This window comes from Microcaecilia unicolor, chromosome 2, assembly GCF_901765095.1.
Source record: "Microcaecilia unicolor chromosome 2, aMicUni1.1, whole genome shotgun sequence".
In the NCBI taxonomy this organism is placed as follows: domain Eukaryota; kingdom Metazoa; phylum Chordata; class Amphibia; order Gymnophiona; family Siphonopidae; genus Microcaecilia; species Microcaecilia unicolor.
The window spans coordinates 21,758,309-21,781,666 of record NC_044032.1 but is presented as its reverse complement, the minus strand read 5'-3'; the positions used below and the strand labels follow the sequence as shown (position 1 = coordinate 21,781,666).

At 45.2% G+C, this 23,358-nt stretch overlaps 1 protein-coding gene across 2 annotated transcripts in view; it reads left to right on the top strand.

Annotated features, from left to right (window-relative positions):
- CNTFR (ciliary neurotrophic factor receptor) overlaps positions 1-23,358 on the top strand; it is a 901,912-nt gene that overhangs the window by 626,449 nt on the left and 252,105 nt on the right. For both annotated transcript variants that reach the window (XM_030192837.1, XM_030192836.1), the window contains exon 3: positions 20,308-20,538. In XM_030192837.1, coding sequence (XP_030048697.1) covers positions 20,308-20,538 — 231 coding nt within the window. The remainder of the gene's footprint in view (positions 1-20,307; positions 20,539-23,358) is intronic.

Genomic DNA, 23,358 nt, shown 5'->3' with positions numbered 1-23,358 from the left:
AAAGTACAGAGAATAAGCTTATAGCATTTTTGTAATTGCAAACCGTATCTACGAGAGGAGTACAACAGGCTAGTTTCTGTTTTAATATCTAAAAATTCGTCTAGAAGAGAGGAGACCCAAGAGGGTTCACCGACACCATTTTTCAGAGTGCACGGTTCACATCAAATTACCTGAGGTTATAAGGACCCCTGAGGCAGGCCTTTTGGCCGAAACACGGCCGTGTCATTTTTTATGTGAATAAACATTTTTCTTGGTATCCTCACTTATTCTCCTCACTTTTTTGTTTCATATCTCACGTTCTGTGAGGGATTTCACCTCCTTTTTGTTTTTTTCTGTTATAAAAGTACACCACCTTGAATGAATTCCTTCAAAAAACTGGAAAATAAATCCTAATCTCTCTATATAAAAGGCACCACCAACATTCTATGAAACCTCCAGCCAGAAGTGTGAAGGGGGAGAGATATCCGGTTTCCCCATGAGTGTCTGCCCCGCCCTCGCTCTCTCTGTAACACAAACAGTGAAGGAAAACACAGCAAAGCACGAAATCAAATCTCTCTCTCTCTGTAACAGTGAAGGACTCAGAGGGGGGAGGGGAGAGAGGGCAGAGGGCAGGGACACGCACACTCCCACATGCACACAGAAGAAAACCTTGCTAGCCCCCGTTTCATTTGCATCAGAAACAGGCCTTTTTTACTAGTAAATAAATAAAAGTGTCCCATATGAGTACACTTATGAGGATTGATAGAGAAACAGTGCCACTCCTATGTGGTAAGAAACACTGGTAGGGTTACCATATGGCTCCAGAAAAAGGAGGACGGATTAAGCCAGCCGGGTTTTACTTCCATTGCTTTCAATGGAAAGCAATTACTTCCTTAGAAAGCAATTGGGGTGATATGATACAGACGTTCAAATATTTGAAAGGTATTAATCCGCAAACGAACCTTTTCCGGAGAGGGGAAGGTGGTAGAACGAGAGGACATGAAATGAGATTGAAGGGGGGCAGACTCAAGAAAAATGTCAGGAAGTATTTTTTCACGGAGAGAGAGTAGTGGATGCTTGGAATGCCCTCCCGCGGGAGGTGGTGGAAATGAAAACGGTAACGGAATTCAAACATGCGTGGGATAAGCATAAAGGAATCCTGTGCCGAAGGAATGGATCCTCTGGAGCTTAGTCAAGATTGGGAGGCAGGGCTGGTGGTTGGGAGGCGGGGGGTAGTGCTGGGCAGACTTATACGGTCTGTGCCAGAGCCGGTGGTGGGAGGCAGGGCTGGTGGTTGGGAGGCGGGGATAGTGCTGGGCAGACTTGTACGGTCTGTGCCAGAGCCGGTGGTGGGAGGCAGGGATAGTTCTGGGCAGACTTATACGGTCTGTGCCAGAGCTGGTGGTGGGAGGCGGGGATAGTGCTGGGCAGACTTATATGGTCTGTGCCAGAGCCGGTGGTGGGAGGCAGGGATAGTGCTGGGCAGACTTTTACGGTCTGTGCCAGAGCCAGTGGTTGGGAGGCGAGGCTGGTGGTTGGGAGGCAGGGATAGTGCTGGGCAGACTTATACAGTCTGTGCCCTGAAGAGCACAGGTACAAATCAAAGTAGGGTATACACAAAAAGTAGCACATATGAGTTATCTTGTTGGGCAGACTGGATGGACCGTACAGGTCTTTTTCTGCCGTCATCTACTATGTTACTATGTTACAATTGCTTTCCATTGACTTTATTATAACACACAAGAAAAGAGTAGGAAAAAAAACCCGAGAAATATATACAAAAAAAAGGAGGGGTGGGTCACAGACCTCCAGCAGACAAATTCAGGTCTGAAAAATTTATTGCAGAAGCACCTGACATAAGAGACCCGACAGGGGACAGTGTTTCTGGGGTAACCTGCCTGCCTCAGAGGTTCTGTTCTTTGTCTGCAAATGGTGAAAAGTTCCTGCAGAGATGATGGTGCTGAACAATCAGATAGAACAGTCAACATCAATAAAGATCTTTCTTAAGCAAGGGAGTTGTCTCATTGTAATGCACCATCATCTCTGTAGGAATCCTTCACTATTTGCACATCTAAGGGGAAGATGGCAACAGCAAAAACATGAGCATGGTAATAATTAATCAGTGAGGTTCCTGAGAAGCAGATAAGTATTGATGGTAATGTGGTAATCTGTAAGGTTTACTCCTCATTTATTATCAGCACAATATTTAGGCGTTGTATTTTGTTAACATATTACATATGTTACCAACTAATTGCTATCCACTCAGGTGAGGGTGATTTAGTAGAGGAGTGGTCTAGTGGTTAGAACACCGGTCTTGCAATCCAGAGGTGGCCCCGGGATTAGGTTCAAATCCTGTTGCTATTCCTTGTGATGTTGGGCAAGTCACTTAACCCTCCATTGCCTCAGGTACAAACTTAGATTGTGAGCCCTCCTGGGACAGAGAAATGGAACTCACCTTGAACCACTACTGAAAAAGGTGTGAGCAAAATCCAAATAAAGTATTTGAGATTCTGTTGCTACTATTTGAGATTCTATATGGAATGTTGATATTATCTGAGATTCTACATGGAATGTTGCTACTATTTGAGATTCTACATAGAATGTTGGTAGTGGAGGAGTGGCCTAGTGGTTAGAGCACCGGTCTTGCAATCCAGAGGTGACCAGTTCAAATCCCACTTCTGCTGCTTGTGATCTTGGGCAAGTCACTTAACCCTCCATTGCCTCAGGTACAAACTTAGATTGTGAGCCCTCCTGGGACAGAGAGATATCCAGAGTACCTGAATATAACTCACCTTGAGCTACTACTGAAAAAGGTGTGAGCAAAATCTAAATAAACAAAAGCATGCATTATTTTTACCCTATCCTGCCACAGGAGGCAGTTGTCATTTATTAATATACTAGGAAAAAAGGCCCGTTTCTGAGTGCAATGAAACGGGCGCTAGCAAGGTTCTATAATGGTAGGAGCCCCTTCCCTCCGTTCCTCTGAGCTGCTTGCCTGCCTCCTTGTGATCGTTGGACGTTGTTCGTGGTTCGCTCTGTGTGGGGAGGGTTTTTTTTTTTTTTTTGCTGCTCCTCCGTGCCTGTGCCATTTCCATTTTGGCCCTCGAGTGTCATTGCTCCGCCCTCGACGTCATCACGTTTTGACGCGAGGGCGGTGCAGACACTCATGGGCACACCAGATATCCCGGGCGCCTCAACTTCCGTGGAGGCTTCATTAGAACGTTGGGATTGCCTTTTATATAGAGAGATAGGAACGACTAAATGTGCAAAGCAAAGATGGTTCTTCTAATTCTGTCACACGTTCCTCTGGGGATGTAATTGTAATGGTAAGAACAGAACTAAGACATTTTCATTTCACTTAATTTATTAATTAGATAAATGTTATTATTTTATTTAGATTTTGCTCACACCTTTTTCAGTAGTAGCTCAAGGTGAGTTACATTCAGGTACTGTGGATATTTCTCTGTCCCAGGAGGGCTGACAATCTAAGTTTGTACCTGAGGCAATGGAGGGTTAAGTGACTTGCCCAAGATCACAAGGAGCAGCGGCAGGATTTGAACCGTCCACCTCTGGATGGCAAGACCGGTGGCTCCTCCACTCACTTAACGGCCGCTGTCCTTTAAAAGTTCCCCCTCTGCTCCTTTAAAATTCACAGTGCGTGAGCCGACTGATGTAATCGCTTCTGTTGTGTTCTTTTACCGTTGAAGTTCTCAACATTTCCTCTAGTGCCCCTCTGCAATGAGCTAACAAGCAGATGCTTCATCCACGCTCAGCCCCACTTCCCCTGGGACTCTCCGGAGACAGCGGCTTTTATCTCTTCCCAGCTGGAGATAGTTTTTATATTTTTAGTCAGTAGGTAAATGTATCCTGTAAAGGCTTTCACCTTAGTGTGAAATTATTCTGATTATTATGGAAATAGTCTCTCCTCTGCCTGTCAGTGGGTTGCGAAACAACCCACCTCATTGTCTCTTTTGGCAATTCTAAGTGGCTCAGTGTCTCGCTCTGATGGTATGCCATATTACAGGTTCCAGGGCAGCAGCCTCGTCCCAGCCCATTGCATTCATAAATATAAATTAGCTGATGCAGTCCATGCTCTACAGGTGGGCTCCAGAGCCATCTCATAAAAAAAGCCTTTTTAAATAAGCTCTGTGTATACTGTTACGCTATATACCAACCTACAAAAATCCCATTTAAGCTATGTTTCCAGGAAAAATGCCGTACCTACTGCTCCTTCCACGTTGCACTGTTAGTTGGCACTCCACTGAAAAAGCTCATCACACTGACAGGCGGTAAGTGCTCCCCTCCCCCGAAATGGCCGCATGGCAAGTGATTCATTTGCCGCATGGCCATTTCTTTAAGAAAAGGGAACTCTGCCTTTTACCCAGTGCGCTAAAAAGGGGCCTCGGCGTGCATCAAAAACATGCGCCAGTGCTAGCGCAGGCCCTCTTGTTGCTGCAGCTTAGTAAAAGGACCCCCTAAGGGTTCAAAGTTTATTTTTGGAAAGCCTGAAGGTTGGACCTCTGTGATGTCAGAGACTTGTGATATTTAGAGAGACAGATAGAAACTGTGGTTGAGAAGGGTCAGAGGTAAGTAGGATGTTACTGTCTGACAGGCAGATGATCAAAAGCCCCGCGCTGCTCCAAACAGCGCTCTAAAATAGCGCTGGAACAGCATGGGGCGCTATTAGACCTATGATCAGAGATAATGCATGCAAATTTAAGCAGCGCAATTATCTTTGATTATGGGCTAGAAGTGCGGGAGAATTGTGCCTGAGCATGCGCTCAGTACAATCCTCCCACACTTGTTTGACAGGTCTGGGCTGGAGACCAATGAAAAGAGAAGAAATCGGAAGATGGACGTCCTCAACTGCCCTGTTGCAGGAATGGCCAAATTTGAAGGGGGTGTCGGAAGTATAGCGATAGGGCAGTTGAGGACGTCCAAAATTTGGATGTTTCTGCAATGGGGAGTTAAGAACGTCCAAAATTGGATGTTTCTATGAGAAAGACGTCTTTCTCATAGAAACATCCAATTTTGGACGTCCTTAACTGTCCATTGCCGACACGTCCAAAATTTGGACGTCCTCAACTGCCCTGTCACAGAACCGTCCACATTTTGGACGTCCTCAACTGCCCTCGCTGGCAGGTTTGCTGTAGGGGGGGCAGGGCTCACCATTCCTCCCCAATGATCTGCAAACCCTAACGCCAGCTCGGAGCTGGCGTAGGCTTTGTCGCAGCCATCAACCCAATCTTTGGTGCACTGGACGCTGATCATTGGGGATGAATGCGTTAAGCGCTGATTAGCATGCATTTGCATACTACTTGCGCTAAGAGCCCTCGAGTGCGTTGTTTCACGCGCTCGAGGGCACTGATCATGGGGCGGTAGCAAACGCAGGCGCTAGTATGGTGCTTTTGATCATCTGCCTGTGAAACCCTGAGTGAGTTGCAGATGAAAGGCAAGGGTACTAAGGGGTCCTTTTTCTAAGCCACGTAATTGCCTACACGTGTCCAACGCACATCAATTCTGACTTACCCTCTGGCTACCGTATGGCCTGGGTGGTCATTTCATTTTTTACGCGTGTCCACTACACGCGCCGGAAAATATTTTTATTTTCTGGCGTTCGGACGGTAATTGGCATTTCAACGCACGTTGACCATTACCGTCCGGTTAACGCATGAGTGTTTACCACTAAGTCAATGGCATTACCGTTAAGTCAACGGTCAGACCCAAAATGGACGCTTGCCAGTTTTCATTTTGCCGCACGTCCATTTTCAGCCCCCCCAAGAAAGGCATTTTTTTACAGGTATGCTGAAAAATGATTCTGCACGCGGCCAAAACATGCGCCTACACTACCGCAGGCCACTTTTTTGGCGCACCTTAGTAAAAGCACCCCTAAGATTGCCGCATCTGTAAACGCTCCTGAAGAAGCCTCTGTGAAATGGTGACGCACTGTAGAGCGAGGTAGCACATAACCCCAGATAAGTAGCTAATATATACTACTACTACTACTACTATTTAGCATTTCTATAGCGCTACAAGGCATACGCAGCGCTGTACAAACATAGAAGAAAGACAGTCCCTGCTCAAAGAGCTTACAATCTAATAGACAAAAAAATAAATAAAGTAAGCAAATCAAATCAATTAATGTGAACGGGAAGGAAGAGAGGAGGGGGTAGGTGGAGGCGAGTGGTTACAAGTGGTTACGAGTCAAAAGCAATGTCAAAGAGGTGGGTTTTCAGTCTAGATTTAAAGGTGGCCAAGGATGGGGCAAGACGTAGGGGCTCAGGAAGTTTATTCCAGGCGTAGGGTGCAGCGAGACAGAAGGCGCGAAGTCTGGAGTTGGCAGTAGTGGAGAAGGGAACAGATAAGAAGGATTTATCCATGGAGCGGAGTGCACGGGAAGGGGTGTAGGGAAGGACGAGTGTGGAGAGATACTGGGGAGCAGCAGAGTGAGTACATTTATAGGTTAGTAGAAGAAGTTTGAACAGGATGCGAAAACGGATAGGGAGCCAGTGAAGGGTCTTGAGGAGAGGGGTAGTATGAGTAAAGCGACCCTGGCGGAAGATGAGACGGGCAGCAGAGTTTTGAACTGACTGGAGAGGGGAGAGGTGACTAAGTGGGAGGCCAGCAAGAAGCAGATTGCAGTAGTCTAAACGAGAGGTGACAAGGGTGTGGATGAGGGTTTTGGTAGAGTGCTCGGAAAGAAAGGGGCGGATTTTACGGATGTTGTAAAGAAAGAAACGACAGGTCTTGGCGGTCTGCTGGATATGAGCAGAGAAGGAGAGAGAAGAGTCAAAGATGACCCCAAGGTTTCGAGCTGAGGAGACAGGGAGAATGAGAGAGCCATCAACAGAAATAGAAAATGGGGGGAGCGGGGAGGTGGGTTTGGGGGGGAAAATGAGAAGCTCGGTTTTGGTCATATTTAATTTCAGGTGGCGTTGAGACATCCAGGCAGCAATGTCAGACAAGCACGCTGAAACTTTGGTTTGGATGCAAGGTGAGATATCAGGGGTAGAAAGGTAGATTTGGGAGTCATCAGCATAGAGGTGGTAGGAAAAGCCATGGGATGAGATTAATGAACCAAGGGAAGAAGTGTAGATAGAAAAGAGGAGGGGACCAAGAATAGAACCCTGGGGTACGCCGACAGGCAGAGGGATAGAAGTAGAAGAGGATCCACCAGAGTGAACACTAAAGGTGCGGAGGGAGAGGTAGGAAGAGAACCAGGAAAGGACAGACAGACATTGTTTCGGAACAAATGAAACGGGCCTTAGGAAGGCTATCGTCAAAGCGTGTTCTCGTCTCTCTCCCCTGCCCTCTCCTCCCCTCCATGTCCAGCGATTCTCCCCTCCATACCTGAGGTCGCAGCGGTGGCAGGCTCGGCTCACGTCGCCTCCAGCCTTCCCTTGCCTTCCCTCTCAGTGTCCCGCCCTCCTCTGATGTCATTTCATCTTTCAGTGAGGGCGAGACACTGAGAGGAAAGGGGACGCTGGAGGCGAGCTGACGTAAGTTCATTTGCATACGGTTATGAACCTAGACAACCAGCCATCCAGGGACGCAGATGGACAAATTGTTATATAGAGAGATTATATGGGAAAAGATTAGAAATGAGAAAGAGAGAAAAATCACGAGGAAGTTAAAGGAGGGGTCTTTTCAGGGCTGGTGAAGAGGTTGATGGTCATTAGTCCAAAGTTTAACTGAAGCCCTTTTTCCTCCTTCCTTAATTTTAGCAAACTCAGAGCACCTAACCACTACACCTCGACTCAGGAAATCTAGACTGCCCCAACTTGACATTTCGTCCTTTAGATTGTAAGCTCCTTTACGCAGGGACCGTCCTTCTTTGTTAATTTGTACAGCGCTGCGTAACCCTAGTAGCGCTCTAGAAATGTTAAGTAGTAGTAGTATCTTGCACAAAAACGTATTACACAGGTTCTATAGCAAAGGCAGGCGACAGGAAGGCAGTTCTTGTAAGAATCTCTCAAAGCTCTAATGCATTTGTAATGTGCACTGGCTGAGTGTGGACAGGAAACACAAACAGAGAATATGATAGCACCTAAGGATCATAAAGTCCATCCAGACGGCTGATTCATGGAGCCATGCGGTAGACCATGCTGTTAAATCAGTAAACTGAGAAACTGTGAGCCCCGTTCCTGTTAATAGTTTCTATGTGGAAAGGAGGTAAATAAAATGTACATGCCAGCCAAGCTTTTTGCATTTTAAAGTGCACAGTTGTAGTGGCGTACCAAGGTGGGGGGCGGTCCGTCCCGGGTGCACGCCGCTGGGGGGGGGGGGCCGCGGCGCGCGCCTGTTGCCCTGTTTCAGTCCGATTTCGCAATTCGCATGTGTTCACTGCTCCCTCTGAGTCTGCCTCGGAACAGGTTACTTCCTGTTCCGGGGCAGACTCAGAGGGAGCAGTGAACACATGCGAATTGTGAAATTGGACTGAAACAGGGCAACAGGCGCGCGCCGTGGCACCCGGGGGTGTCATTTCGCCAGGGGGGGGAAGAGGTGTCATTTCACGGGGGGGGGGGGTCGCATCGGCGATCCGCCCTGGGTGTCAGCTAGGGTCGGAACGCCACTGCACAGTTGTCTTATCTCCCAACCTTCCTGCTCCTCACTCACCCAGTTTCCTGTCTTGCTTAGAGTTCAAATGAATCCTGGTCTGATGAGGCAGTACTCTGACAAATTATAGATTATATGCCACCTATGGACACATTTTTAGGGGACGGTCCAAGAAAACAAGGCAGATGATCTGTAAACGCCAAGATGGAAAGACAGCAAAGCAGAACAGTAGAAGAAAACCATAAATTTATTGAACAAAAAACCAAATATTCAAATCAGCCCGACACAGGCCGTGTTTCGCCCAGCAGGGCTGCGTCAGGGGATGTACAGAGGTCTTCTAAAGTGTAATTAAAAAACAGCCAAATAATCAAAAAAGTGACGATGTGCAATCTGTCAGATACACTAGCAACTCTGTGTATCTGACGGATTGCATGTTATCATAACTTTTTTGATTATTTGGCTGTTATAAGTACATAAGTATTGCATACTGGGAAAGAACAAAGGTTCATCGAACCCAGCATCCTGTTTCCAACAGTGGCCAATCCAGGTCACAAATACCCGGCAAGATCCCAAAAATGTACAAAACATTTTATTTATTTATTTATTTGTTGCATTTGTATCCCACCTTATCCCACCTCTTTGCAGGCTCAAAGTGGCTTATACTGCTTATCCCAGAAATAGTGGATTTTCCCCAAGTCCATTTAATAACGGTCTATGGACTTTTCCTTTAGGAAGCCATCCAAACCTTTTTTAAACTCCGCTAAGCTATCCGCCTTTACCACATTCTCTGGCAACGAATTCCAGAGTTTAATTACACGATGAGTGAAGAAAAATTTTCTCCGATTCATTTGAAATTTACTACATTGTAGCTCCATCGCATGCCCCCTAGTCCTAGTATTTTTGGAAAGCGTGAACAGACGCTTCACATCTACCCGTTCAACTCCACTCATTATTTTATAGACCTCTATCATATCTCCCCTCAGCCGCCTTTTCTCCAAGCTGAAGAGCCCTAGCTGCTTTAGCCTTTCCTCATAGGGAAATCGTCCCATCCCCTTTATCATTTTCATCGCCCTTCTCTGCACCTTTTCTAATTCCACTCTATCTTTTTTGAGATGCGGCAACAGAATTGAACATAATATTTGAGGTGCGGTCTGTACATCCCCTAATGCAGCCCTGCTGGGCAAAACACGGCCTGTGTTGGGCTGATTTGAATACTTAGTTTTTTGTTCAATAAATTTATGGTTTTCTTCTACTGTGCCAGAGCCGGTGGTTGGGAGGCGGGGATAGTGCTGGGCAGACTTATACGGTCTGTGCTCTGAAGAGCAAAGGTACAAATCAAAGTAGGGTATACACAAAAAGTAGCACACATTAGTTGTCTTGTCTTGTTGGGCAGACTGGATGGACCGTGCAGGTCTTTTTCTGCCGTCATCTACTGTTACTATGTTACTATGATCTGCTTTGTTGTCTTTCCACACTTTTACGGACTACATTAGGGAGTATGTTAACTATGGTGCATCAGCGTTTTTAATGTGACTGCAAATTCAAGGCACGCTAAACTCTAATGCGCCTATACATTTCTATGGGTGCGTTAACGTTTAACACGCATAAACCATTTACGCGCTTTAAAAACGCTAACATGCCCATACCACTGCTTAGTAAACCTAGCCCTAAATATTAAACCCTGCTCTCTTCAATCATGTTCTTATTTACTAGTAAAAAAGGCCCGTTTCTGACACAAATGAAACGGGCGCTAGCAAGGTTTTCCTCGGAGTGTGTATGTTTGAGAGAGTGTGTGTGAGAGTGACTGTGTGAGAGAGAGAGAGTGAATGTGCGAGTGTATGTGTGACAGAGAGAGAGTGAGACTGGGTGTGAGTGTATCTGTGAGAGAGAGAGAGCGTGAGTGTGAGCATGAGAGTGTGTGCCAGGGCCCCCCCCCCCTCCGAGTTCCAGGGTCCCCCCTCCCTCCCGCCCTCTGAGTTTCAGGGTCATCCCCCCTCCCTCCCTCCGAGTTCCAGGGTTGCTGTCCCCCTTCCTCCCTCCGAGTTCCAGGGTTGTCCCCTTCCTCCCTCCCCCCCTCCGAGTTCCAGGGTCCCCCCTCCCTCCCGCCCTCTGAGTTTCAGGGTCATCCCCCCTCCCTCCCTCCGAGTTCCAGGGTTGCTGTCCCCCTTCCTCCCTCCGAGTTCCAGGGTTGTCCCCTTCCTCCCTCCCTGCCTCCGAGTTCCAGGGTCGTCCCCTCCCTGCCTCCCTCCGAGTTTCAGGGTTCCCTCCCTCCCCTGCATTCATCCATATGCAGGCAACGTCCTCTGTGCCCTGCCCCTCCATCCATCCATGTGCAGCATCTCTCCCCTGCCCCCTCCACCTCCCTCCGAGTTCAAGGCCCCCCCTCCCTCCCCCCTCTGAGTTCCAGTGTTCCCCTCCCTCCCTCCCTCCCATTTTCTGGGTCCCCCCTCTCTCTGTCCCTCCCTCCTAGTTCCAGGGTCCCATGGAACTGGGAGGGAGGGGGGATGGAGAATGTTGGAGGAGTGACGTCAACAGGTGGTTACGATCCCAGTGAGACACATTGGAATGTTGGAGGAGCAAATTATTATATTAGATTTTAAATCTGAATCATAGTTACCTGATGCTAGGGTCCCCTTAAGAGTCAGCACTCAAGAAAAAGATCTTGGTTTCATTGTAGGCAAAACGCTAAAATCTTCTGCCCAGCGTGTGGTGGTGGCAGCCAAAAAAGCAAACAGGATGCTAGGAATTATTAGGAAAGGGATGGAAAATAACACCAAGAATACTGTAATGCTTCTGTATCGCTCTATGGTGCGACCTCACCTTGAGTATTGCGTTCAATTCTGGTCGCCGTATCTCAAAAAAGATATAGCGGAATTAGAAAAGGTTCAAAGAAGAGCGACCAAAATGATAAAAGAGATGGAACTCCTTCCATATGAGGAAAGGCTAAAGAGGTTAGGGCTCTTCAGCTTGCAAAAGAGATGGCTGAGGGGAGATGTGATTGAGGTCTATAAAATCCTGAGTGGTGTAGAATGGGTAGAACTGATTCAAGTTTTCACTCTTTCAAAAAGTACAAAGACCAGGGAACACTCAATTAAATTACATGGAAAGCGAGATGAATAGTTAAGCTCTGGAACTCGCTGCTGTAGGATGTGGTAACAGCGGCTAGCGTATCTGGGTTTAAAAAAAAGGTTTGAATAAGTTTCTGGAGGAAAAGTCCATACTCTGTTATTGAGATGGACACGGGGGGAAGCCCCTGCTTGCCCTGGGATTGGTAGCATGGATTGTTGCTACTAATTGGGTTTCTGCCAGGTACTTGTTGCCTGGATTGGCCACTGTTGGAAGCAAAATACTGGGCTAGATGGACCATTGGTCTGACCCAGTATGGCTATTCTTACGTTCTTAAGTTTTGTTCTTAACTCTGTATTCATAGAAACCAAACTTTATATCCAATAATGACAATTATTGAGTTCGATTCCCGGCACAGGCAGCTCCTTGTGACTCTGGGCAAGTCACTTAACCCTCCATTGGCCCATGTAAGCCGCATTGAGCCTGCCATGAGTGGGAAAGCGCAGGGTACAAATGTAACAAAAATAAAATAGATACTATTGGAGATTCTACATGGAATGTTGCCACTATTGGAGATTCTAGATGGAATGTTACTACGATTGGAGATTCTACATGGAATGTTGCTACTATTGGAGATTCTACATGGAATGTTGCTACTATTGGACATTCTACATGGAATGTTGCTATTCCACTAGCAACATTCCATGTAGAAGCCTGCGCGGCCACACTGGTGATCTGCAAGGGCCAACTTCAAATAGTAGCAACGGTGGAGGAGTGGCCTAGTGGTTAGGGTGGTGGACTTTGGTCCTGGGGAACTGAGGAACTGAGTTTGATTCCCACTTCAGGCACAGGCAGCTCCTTGTGACTCTGGGCAAGTCACTTAACCCTCCATTGCCCCATGTAAGCCGCATTGAGCCTACCATGATTGGGAAAGCACAGGGTACAAATGTTAAAAAAAAAATTATTATTATTTAAACATCCTGAAAAAATACATTTTTTGGTGCTCAGAGCATTCATGGAACCCTCCACTGTATAAAGGCATAAATGCCTTCAAATGCGAATCAGTTATGCCATCATCATACCAGAGTTCACCTCTCTAACCTATCTCACTTTCACTTGAACTGTTGTAAATCTCAAATAGTCCCAACTCTTTCCAAAATAGCACATAAATGCTTCATAATAACTTGTCAACAGTTCTATCAACAGTTCAACTGATGCTACATAAATACATTTAGGGGCACTTTTACTAAGCAGCATAGGCGCCTATGCGCACCCAGCGTGTGCAAAATTGGAGTTGCTGCCCGGTTACCGCGTGGCCCTTGTGGTCTAAAAAATATTTTTTTTTATTTTCTGGAGCGCGGCAGCTACGCGCGTAGACCATTCCCGCCTGAGACCTTACCGCTAGGTCAAAGGTCTCAGACCCAAAATGGACGCGCGGCAATTTTCATTTTGACGTACATCCGCTTTCAGCAAAAAAATGAAAAGGCATTTTTGGTAGGTGCGCTAAAAAATAATTCTGCACACGCCGAAAACACGCGTCTACACTACCGCAGGCCATTTTTCAGCGCCCCTTAGTAAAAGGAGCCCTTAGTTATCTGAGGGGGGACTCTTCTGGTGAGCAGCTGTTGTTACAAATGTCCAGCAAACCCTGTAATTTCAATTCCAGTGTGGGGAACTGCTTCATGTGCAAAAGTGAAAACTTCTAATAATACGTTCCTGTTTCCAACATGGAACCATGTTTCGCACACAAGATAATACATGGAGAAGCCCCTGAATACATGCTTAACCTAATCGATCTGCCATCTAGAAATGCCCTGAGATCTGCAAGGACCTACCTCAATCTTCATTACCCCACCTGCAGGCATGTAAAATACAAGACTCTCTATGCTTCGTCCTTCCCCTACATCAGTCCACAATCCTGGAATGTTCTGCCAAGACAGCTTAAGGAGCTCATCGACCATCAACAGTTCAAGAAGTCCTTAGAAACCTTCTTATTCGCCAAGGCTTATTCCTCTGGCTCCTCCACTGTTTAACTTCTCTCTCTTGTTGGCTCTTCTCCCCTGTCATTTACCCGTGTCATTCCGTGTTCCTTCCCCTTCTGTCACATTCTGCTTCTGTGCCATCTCTGTGTTGAATTGTACCCTTTTGACTTAATGTAATCCACATTGCGCCTGCTTATGTGGGAAAATTACTACTACTACTACTATTTAGCATTTCTATAGCGCTACAAGGCATACGCAGCGCTGCACAAACATAGAAGAAAGACAGTCCCTGCTCAAAGAGCTTACAATCTAATAGACAAAAAAATAAATAAAGTAAGCAAATCAATTAATGTGAACGGGAAGGAAGAGAGGAGGGTAGGTGGAGGCGAGTGGCTACAAGTGGTTACGAGTCAAAAGCAATGTTAAAGAGGTGGGTTTTCAGTCTAGATTTAGAGGTGGCCAAGGATGGGGCTAGACGTAGGGGCTCAGGAAGTTTATTCCAGGCGTAGGGTGCAGCGAGACAGAAGGCGCGAAGTCTGGAGTTGGCAGTAGTGGAGAAGGGAACAGATAAGAAGGATTTATCCATGGAGCGGAGTGCACGGGAAGGGGTGTAGGGAAGGACGAGTGTGGAGAGATACTGGGGAGCAGCAGAGTGAGTACATTTATAGGTTAGTAGAAGAAGTTTGAACAGGATACGAAAACGGATAGGGAGCCAGTGAAGCGACTTGAGGAGAGGGGAAGTATGAGTAAATCGACCCTGGCGGAAGACGAGACGGGCAGCAGAGTTTTGAACCGACTGGAGAGGGGAGAGGTGACTAAGTGGGAGGCCAGCAAGAAGCAGATTGTGGGGTAAAAATGTGGGGTAAAAATGCACCAAATAAATAAATAAACTGTTGTGTCTTCAGGAGAACAGAATCTTGACTGCGGTAGGCAGGAGTTTCCTGACCTACCACTCTCAGCTATCCAGGAACACTTAAAATTCATTTTAACCCAAATATTTCTTGTCTGTCTGTATGAGTTTTCTAGTTTATATAAGCTCCATAGACCAATAACTTTCTACGCCGGTTGCAAAGAGCAAATACTTAAAAAACTCCAAACGGCCCAGAACACGGCAGCCAGACTAATATTCGGCTCATCAAAATACGAAAGCGCAAAACCCCTACGAGAAAAACTACACTGGCTTCCACTAAAAGAACGCATCACGTTCAAACTCTGCCCCCTAGTCCATAAAATAATCTATGGTAACGCCCCAGCCTACATGTCAGACCTAATAGAATTACCACCAAGGAACGCAAAAAAATCTTCTCGCACTTTCCTTAATCTTCATCCTCCCAAGTGTAAAACTCTGAAATACAAATTGATGTATGCATCTACCTTTTCCTATTCGAGCACGCAGCTAGGGAACGCGCTGCCATGGAACCTGAAAACGACTTATGAACTGACCAATTTCCGAAAACTACTGAAAACCCATCTCTTCGACAAGATATATCACAAAGATCAACATGAGTAACTTCATAACCTCTAAAATTTCCAGTATTGTCTTATAATATCTGCTGCTTTAATACTATTATGTATTTCACCACCATGTAACACTCAACCAAATGTATATTCTCTTCTACTTCCAGTATCCATGATGAATTGGAAGCCACATTGAGCCTGCAAAGAGGTGGGATAATGTGGGATACACATGCAATAAATAAATAAATAAAATAAAATTTTATGGCTCAGTAATGCACTCTTATACCTTGAACAGTGGTAAGAGTCATAGAACAACATCATAGAACAAGTGTCTCACGTTTTCTGTGATGACTTTTTTTTAAGTTGCCAGAGGTGGGCATCAAGTCACCCTCTAGAGAAAATAACGATGTGAAAGAACAGTTCTGCACGACTAGTGTTGCAAGGTCAGTGGCTTTCACCATAGCCAATGGCATTGTGTAGGCATTACTCTCCAGTCAAAAGAGTGTTCAGAAAACCTTACGTTGACCTTGTTTACCCAAAATAAAATAAAATTCACAGCAGAAAACAGAATACGCAGGATGTTTGCTCTCACTGTTGATTAGTGAGAAGAGGCTTTTGATACTAACAGATGGGCTCTACTGAGCTATCTCTTTCCAGGCATTGCCAAACACATTGATACTACAATGCACAACTAGTCGCCAACCCGTTGGCCAAGTTCTTTGTTGTCTTTATGAGCAAGGGATATGCAAACCTGCAGATTTCTGCTTTCGTTCCAAGGGATCCGATGAGCTTGCAGATAAGTGACATTGCATTTTGAATCTTTGTGCCAGCTGCCAGTCATTCTCTTTGGTTTTTTAGTATCAAACCATGAAATACTTTGAAGTGTGACAGAAACACAAAATTAAAATCAAAGAATCATACAAAAACCAAAAAAGGTATAAATACACAGCTTTTGGCAGGTGGGGGGTTTTGTCAATGATTCTTTCTTTCTTTCTTTCTTTCTTTCTTTCTTTATGGTTCATTTATGGAATGATTTATCTTTATGGAATATTAATCAGCAGAGTAACTAGGAGAGTACATTTTAACAAAGAGGCAAGTTTTCAGCAAAGAGGGTGTGGTCCATTTGCATTTTGAGGTGCTACGGCAGAGCATTCCAGAGTTTTGGGCAACAATAGCGGAAAGAAGAGGAAAAATTCATCCTGTATTTGACACCCTTGCAGTTAGGAAAATGTAGTTGAAGATATGACCGTGCAGCAGGCACAGAATTCCTTAGTGGAAGATCAAGCTGAGCCTATAGTCCGGGGCAAGCCCATAGACACAAGCGGACTCCACCTATGTATTTCATGTTGATAACTATTATCATGTCCCGGTGACAATATGAGACTTTTTCCCCCTTATGATGTTAAGAGTGAACGTTGTGCCTACTTTTTGTTGAGTTCAGTTGAGTTCATTCCAAGCAAAGGAATACAATTTCATGGAACTTGATAACATTCCTGACAAAAACACAGCATCAAGGTGGGGTTTTTTTTTTTTTGGGGGGGGGGGGGGGGGTTATGTTAATTCTGATGAAATTCATGGTAATCTGCTTGATTTCAGTGGATCTGCTATGATATTGAACTGTACCATTTAAATAAGTTTCCAAGTTTACTCAAGGCTTTCTATCCCGCCCATCAAACAAGTTGCCCAACCGGCTTACAAACTATCAAACAAAAAGGGAATAACAGAAGACAAAACAAATGAAGGGGAAAGTGATTGAATTACAAATTATGGATAGAAAAATGGGGGGGGGGGGGGCTATTTTATTACTTAGATTTTGCTCACACCTTTTTTCAGTAGTAGCACAAGGTGAGTTGCATTCAGGTACTCTGGATATTTTTCTGTCCCAGGAGGGCTCACAATCTAAGTTTGTACCTGAGGCAATGAAGAGTTAAGTGACTTGCCCAAGATCACAAGGAGCAGCAGTGAAACTTGAACCGGCCACCTCTGAATTGCAAGACCAGTGCTTTAACCAATAGGCCATTCCTCCACTAGCAACGTTCTGTGTAGAATCTCAAATATGTATTTATTTAGATTTTGCTCACACCTTTTTCAATAGTAGCTCAAGGTGAGTTACATTCAGGTACTCTGGATATTTCTCTGTCCCAGGAGGGCTCACTGCAGAATATATATACTACTACTACTACTACTTAACATTTCTAAAGCGCTACTAGGGTTGCGCAGCGCTGTACAATTTAACATAGAGGGACGGTCCCTGGTCAAGGAGCTTACAATCTAAGAGACAAGTGAACGGACAGTCCGATAGGGGCGGTCAAATTGGGGCGGTCTGGGTTTAGTGAATGGTAAGAGTTAGGTGCCAAATGCAGCATTGAAGAGGTGGGTTTTAAGCAAAGACTTGAAGATGGGCAGGGAGGGGGCTTGGCGTAAGGGCTCAGGAAGGTTGTTCCAAGCATAGGGTGAGGCGAGGCAGAATGAGCGGAGCCTGGAGTTGGTGGTGTTGGAGAAGGGTACAGAGAGGAGGGATTTGTCCTGTGAACGGAGGTTACGGGCGGGAACATAGGGGGAGATGAGGGAGGAGAGGTAGTGAGGGGCAGCAGACTGAATGCATTTGTAGGTAAAGAAAGAAACTGCGACAATTTGTGGTAGTTGTAGTAGTAAATAGTGGATAGAATATACAGCTAATTGAAGACATTTGGAAACAGAAAAGTTTTCAATCTGTTTTGAAATGCTCAAAAGAAGATTGCAGTCTTATATGTTGGGAGAGCATGTTCCAGAGCTCAGAGCCTTGAACAGAGTAAATAGAGTGCAGAGTAGTATCAGAGACAATTTCTCTGAATGTGGGGACAATCTGGCATTTTGCTTGGATGATCTGAGTGACCTGGGAGGGGAGTAAGGAGTCCAAAAAAATGTGATAAGGAGGGTGGTTCACTGGAATTAAGAATTTTGAAGACCAATAAGAGCAGTTTATACATTATCTGGTGTGAAAGAGACAACCAGTGAGTGGCCGTACATAAGTACATAAGTACATAAGTAGTGCCATACTGGGAAAGACCAAAGGTCCATCTAGCCCAGCATCCTGTCACCGACAGTGGCCAATCCAGGTCAAGGGCACCTGGCACGCTCCCCAAACGTAAAAACATTCCAGACAAGTTATACCTAAAAATGCGGAATTTTTCCAAGTCCATTTAATAGCGGTCTATGGACTTGTCCTTTAGGAATCTATCTAACCCCTTTTAAAACTCCGTCAAGCTAACCGCCCGTACCACGTTCTCCGGCAACGAATTCCAGAGTCTAATTACACGTTGGGTGAAGAAAAATTTTCTCCGATTCGTTTTAAATTTACCACACTGTAGCTTCAACTCATGCCCTCTAGTCCTAGTATTTTTGGATAGCGTGAACAGTCGCTTCACATCCACCCGATCCATTCCACTCATTATTTTATACACTTCTATCATATCTCCCCTCAGCCGTCTCTTCTCCAAGCTGAAAAGCCCTAGCCTTCTCAGCCTCTCTTCATAGGAAAGTCGTCCCATCCCCACTATCATTTTCGTCGCCCTTCGCTGTACCTTTTCCAATTCTACTATATCTTTTTTGAGATACGGAGACCAGTACTGAACACAATACTCCAGGTGCGGTCGCACCATGGAGCGATACAACGGCATTATAACATCCGCACACCTGGACTCCATACCCTTCCTAATAACACCCAACATTCTATTCGCTTTCCTAGCCGCAGCAGCACACTGAGCAGAAGGTTTCAGCGTATCATCGACGACGACACCCAGATCCCTTTCTTGATCCGTAACTCCTAACGCGGAACCTTGCAAGACGTAGCTATAATTCGGGTTCCTCTTACCCACATGCATCACTTTGCACTTGTCAACATTGAACTTCATCTGCCACTTGCACGCCCATTCTCCCAGTCTCGCAAGGTCCTCCTGTAATCGTTCACATTCCTCCTGCGACTTGACGACCCTGAATAATTTTGTGTCATCGGCGAATTTAATTACCTCACTAGTTATTCCCATCTCTAGGTCATTTATAAATACATTAAAAAGCAACGGACCCAGCACAGACCCCTGCGGGACCCCACTAACTACCCTCCTCCACTGAGAATACTGGCCACGCAATCCTACTCTCTGCTTCCTATCTTTCAACCAGTTCTTAATCCATAATAATACCCTACCTCCGATTCCATGACTCTGCAATTTCTTCAGGAGTCTTTCGTAGGGAGTGTTGTGGCTTGACCGTATTTTTTTTGCCCCTGTAATAAGTTTTATTGCAGTGTTTGGAGCTAGCTGTAAACGCCGAAGATCTGTAACTTCATATAAAGCACTGCAATAGTCAAGTTGACTAATGACTAGTGAGTGTGAATCAGGATGTTGAGGACTGAAGGGTAGAATAAAATGGTGTACTTTAAGATGTCTTTTAAAGTTAGAATAACATTGGATACATCACATCTGGAGACCGCACCTACAGAAAGGTATAAGCAGGATGAAGTTGGTCCAGAGGGGCGGCTACAAAATTGGTGGGCAGTCTCCATCATAAAACATATAAGGAAAGGCTTATGAACCGTTTTTACTTGGCTCTCGAGAGTGAGGTTGTGGTCGATAGTTACTCCGAGTATTTTTAGGCTATCTAAGATAGGGAGTATATGTCCTGCAGTGTTTATCTTGACTTCTCAGTTACATGGTTGTATGGCTTTTTTTTTTTTTAAGAAATTGTCACCCTGGTGATGTCACTTTGTCAAAATTAAAATTCCTTCCTCAGTCCACCAGGAAGGGGAGGAAGAACAGGTCAGGGATTCCCTTTCTCAACCATAGAACGGGAGCCATAACATAAGAACAGAAGAGTTATAAATACATAAATACCCATCTGTCCTTTGGGTTCTGCTGTTACTGGATGTGAAGGTATTAGATTCAGGTCATTACATGCATTGACGTTACCTTATTTATCTGCAAAATGTCGGAACAATTTACCGACTCAGATAAGGACCATGACTCATTATGGGGCATTCCGTAAACTTTTTAAAGCTTATTTATTTAAAAGATACGTTTTACAGAGTGTATAGTAATTAATGATTTCAATAAGTAGTTTATTAGGGGATATTTAAGTTCTTTTCCTTCTGTTTTAAATTTTACTATGTATTCCTGATGGATGCACTTCATTTCTTGACGTGTCGCATTGGACTCTGTATGGGAAAATTGGCGATTAATAAGAAATAAAGTAAAGTAAATGTAATAGTTTTGTTCTGTTTTCTTTGCATTAGAAACCCACATCCAGTACGAAAGAATGAGCACAAACGTTACATTAAAATGTGGGAAAATGGACTGGGATGCTGCGGTAACATGGACGGCCAATGGAACTGACATTGACAAGTCACAGCTCAATGGGTCATACCTGATTCTGCGGAATGTGGACTTGTCACACAACGCACTCTACTCTTGCTTCGAAGTCCCCTCCTGGCAGCTCAAGTACCAGACAACCCTTAAAGTAGGACGTGAGTAATAAGGTTTCTATTCTTTAGTATCTTGAAGCATCTCATGATGCATCTAATCCAGGGGTTCTCAACCCAGTCCTTGGGACATAACCACTGGATCTGGATTTCAGGGCATCCACAATAAATATGCATGAGAGAGATCTGCATGCACTGTCTTATATCTATCTCATGCGTATTCATTGTGGATCTCAAGAAAACTCAACTGGCTGGGGATTTCCTAAGGACTGTGTTGAGAACCACTGATGTATTCCTATATCTTTGCCTCGTGGTTCAATGTTGACTCTTGTACAAGATCAACAGGTTTCTTCCAAACAAATATCTACCTCAGTAGTAAAGCTTGATGCTGACTCCCTAGTATCTCACCGAGCAATAATTGTATTATATTGTAACATTTATAACCTGCGCTTTCCCGCCTGTAGCACGTGTAGTGGTTAGGGTGGTGGACTTTGGTCCTGGGGAACTGAGTTTGATTCCCACTTCAGGCACAGGCAGCTCCTTGTGACTCTGGGCAAGTCACTTAACCCTCCATTGCCCCATGTAAGCCGCATTGAGCCTGCCATGAGTGGAAAAGTGCAGGGTACAAATGTAACAAAAATAAAATAGATACTATTGGAGATTCTACATGGAATGTTGCTACTGTTGGAGATTCTACATGGAATGTTGCTATTCCACTAGCAACATTCCATGTAGAAGGCTGCGCAGGCTTCTGTTTCTGTGAGTCTGACGTCCTGCACGTACGTGCAGGACGTCAGACTCACAGAAGCAGAAGCCTGCGCGGCCACATTGGTGATCTGCAAAGGCCGACTTCAAATAGTAGCAACAGTGGAGGAGTGGCCTAGTGGTTAGGGTGGTGGAGGAGTGGCCTAGTGGTTAGGATGGTGGACTTTGGTCCTGGGGAACTGAGGAACTGAGTTTGATTCCCACTTCAGGCACAGGCAGCTCCTTGCGACTCTGGGCGAGTCACTTAACCCTCCATTGCCCCATGTAAGCCACATTGAGCCTGCCATGAGTGGGAAAGCACAGGGTACAAATGTAACCAAAAAAAAAAACAAATTTACAAGATAGCACAAAATGGATAAAACTTTTGAATATAATATGTAAAGAGGTGGACTAAGAAAGGATAAGGGAGGAAGGTGGTAGAGGTAGGGAACGGAAGAGGGTGTACGTTGGGTAAAGTGTTGTGAAAAAGAAAGAATGTAGAATAATGGTTTGGAGAGGGATGAATTCAAAAGGAAAACCCCCCAAAATATATTAAGTTCTGCTAAGTAGTCAGATCCAGGTATCACAGATGGATTTCTAATTTAAGTCGAGTCATATGACTAGGCTTGCTTGAAAAGGTGAGTTTTAAGTAGTTTCGGGAAGGGTAGATGATTATTGACTATACGAATGGATCGTGGTAGGGTGTTCCAGAGCTTGCTGCCTATAACGGAGAAATTGGATGACCTGTAGTTGCTAGGTATAATGCTGAATCTTCCTGCCTGTAGACCTGTTATCTTGGCAATGAGGTACGAGGTCAGACCGATTTCCCCTGCACGTTGAACAACAAGAAGGGAAACTTCATTCATGTAGCCCTGAATCTTGACAGAAAGTTAAGATGCCGACCCCTTATACAGATATCCCGATAGCTCTCTTGATAACGAGACAGGAAATCTAACATTATTAACAGTCTCAAAATGTATGCCAGAGGCATTGGCCTGTCCTTTCTCCTTTGAATCTATTACTTTATGTAGAAGGATCACAATGGGCCATTGATGAAATTTCCATCCAGGGGGGGATGATGCTCACCACGGCAGTTGTCTCTTATTATTCAGGTTTGAGACTTTCACACAATTTCCCCCAGGAAAGATTTCTTTGCTATTCTGCTTTGCATTTAGCAAATTATTTGCATATGCCTGGAGATGCCTCCAAGAGATCTGTTTGCTAAAACTGACTGTTTGAGAAATCCCAGGAAAAAGAAAACAGACAGATCCATAGAGGTCTCACAGTGAACGTGCGAGTAAAGAGCATGTTGCCTTTTGTTTGAGAAGGGTGGTAGAAGTTGAGGGCTTTCCATCAGCTTGTGATTGTGTTGCCTCATGCTAGTCCTGTAGCCGCTTCCTGAAGTGTTCAAAGCCAGGACTGAGTCCTGAACCTGGCACATCACGCTCAGTCACAGCGTGATGCACCATGTTGAAGCTTGGTGCTAACTATGTAATGCTACTATCGTCTTCATGTGCGTTAACTGCTGGCACAGTTTTCGTAGCTGCTGGGTTCAGTTCTAAAGCTTGTGAGACATTTTTCCGAGGACTGATCATTGGGAAGCAGAGGTGGTCTGTAGGGGCACCAAATCTCTTTGGTATTACCCATTAGTCCTGCCTCCGTTTTTACTCTGTATCTCCTTGCCACCCATAGCTTGAATCAAGGTGTGAAACTGGCACTTTTCCCTTCTTCCTGGAAGCCCCATGCAGCTGTTTGAACAACACAGAGGGGCATAATCGAACAGGGACGACCATCTCTAAGGTGAAGGGGCGGAGAAACCTGTATTATCGAAACAAGATGGACGTCCATCTTTCGTTTCGATAATAGGGTCGGGGATGCCCAAATCTCAACATTTAGGTCGACCTTAGAGATGGTCGTCCCCGGTTTCTGGCCATAATGGAAACCGAGGACGCCCATCTCAAAAACGACCAAATCCAAGGCATTTGGTCGTGGGAACATTCACAGTGCACTGGTCCCCCTCACATGCCAGGACGCCAACCAGTCACTCTAGGGGGCACTGCAGTGGACTTCACAAATTGCTCCCAGGTGCATAGCTCCCTTACCTTGGGTGCTGAGCCCTCC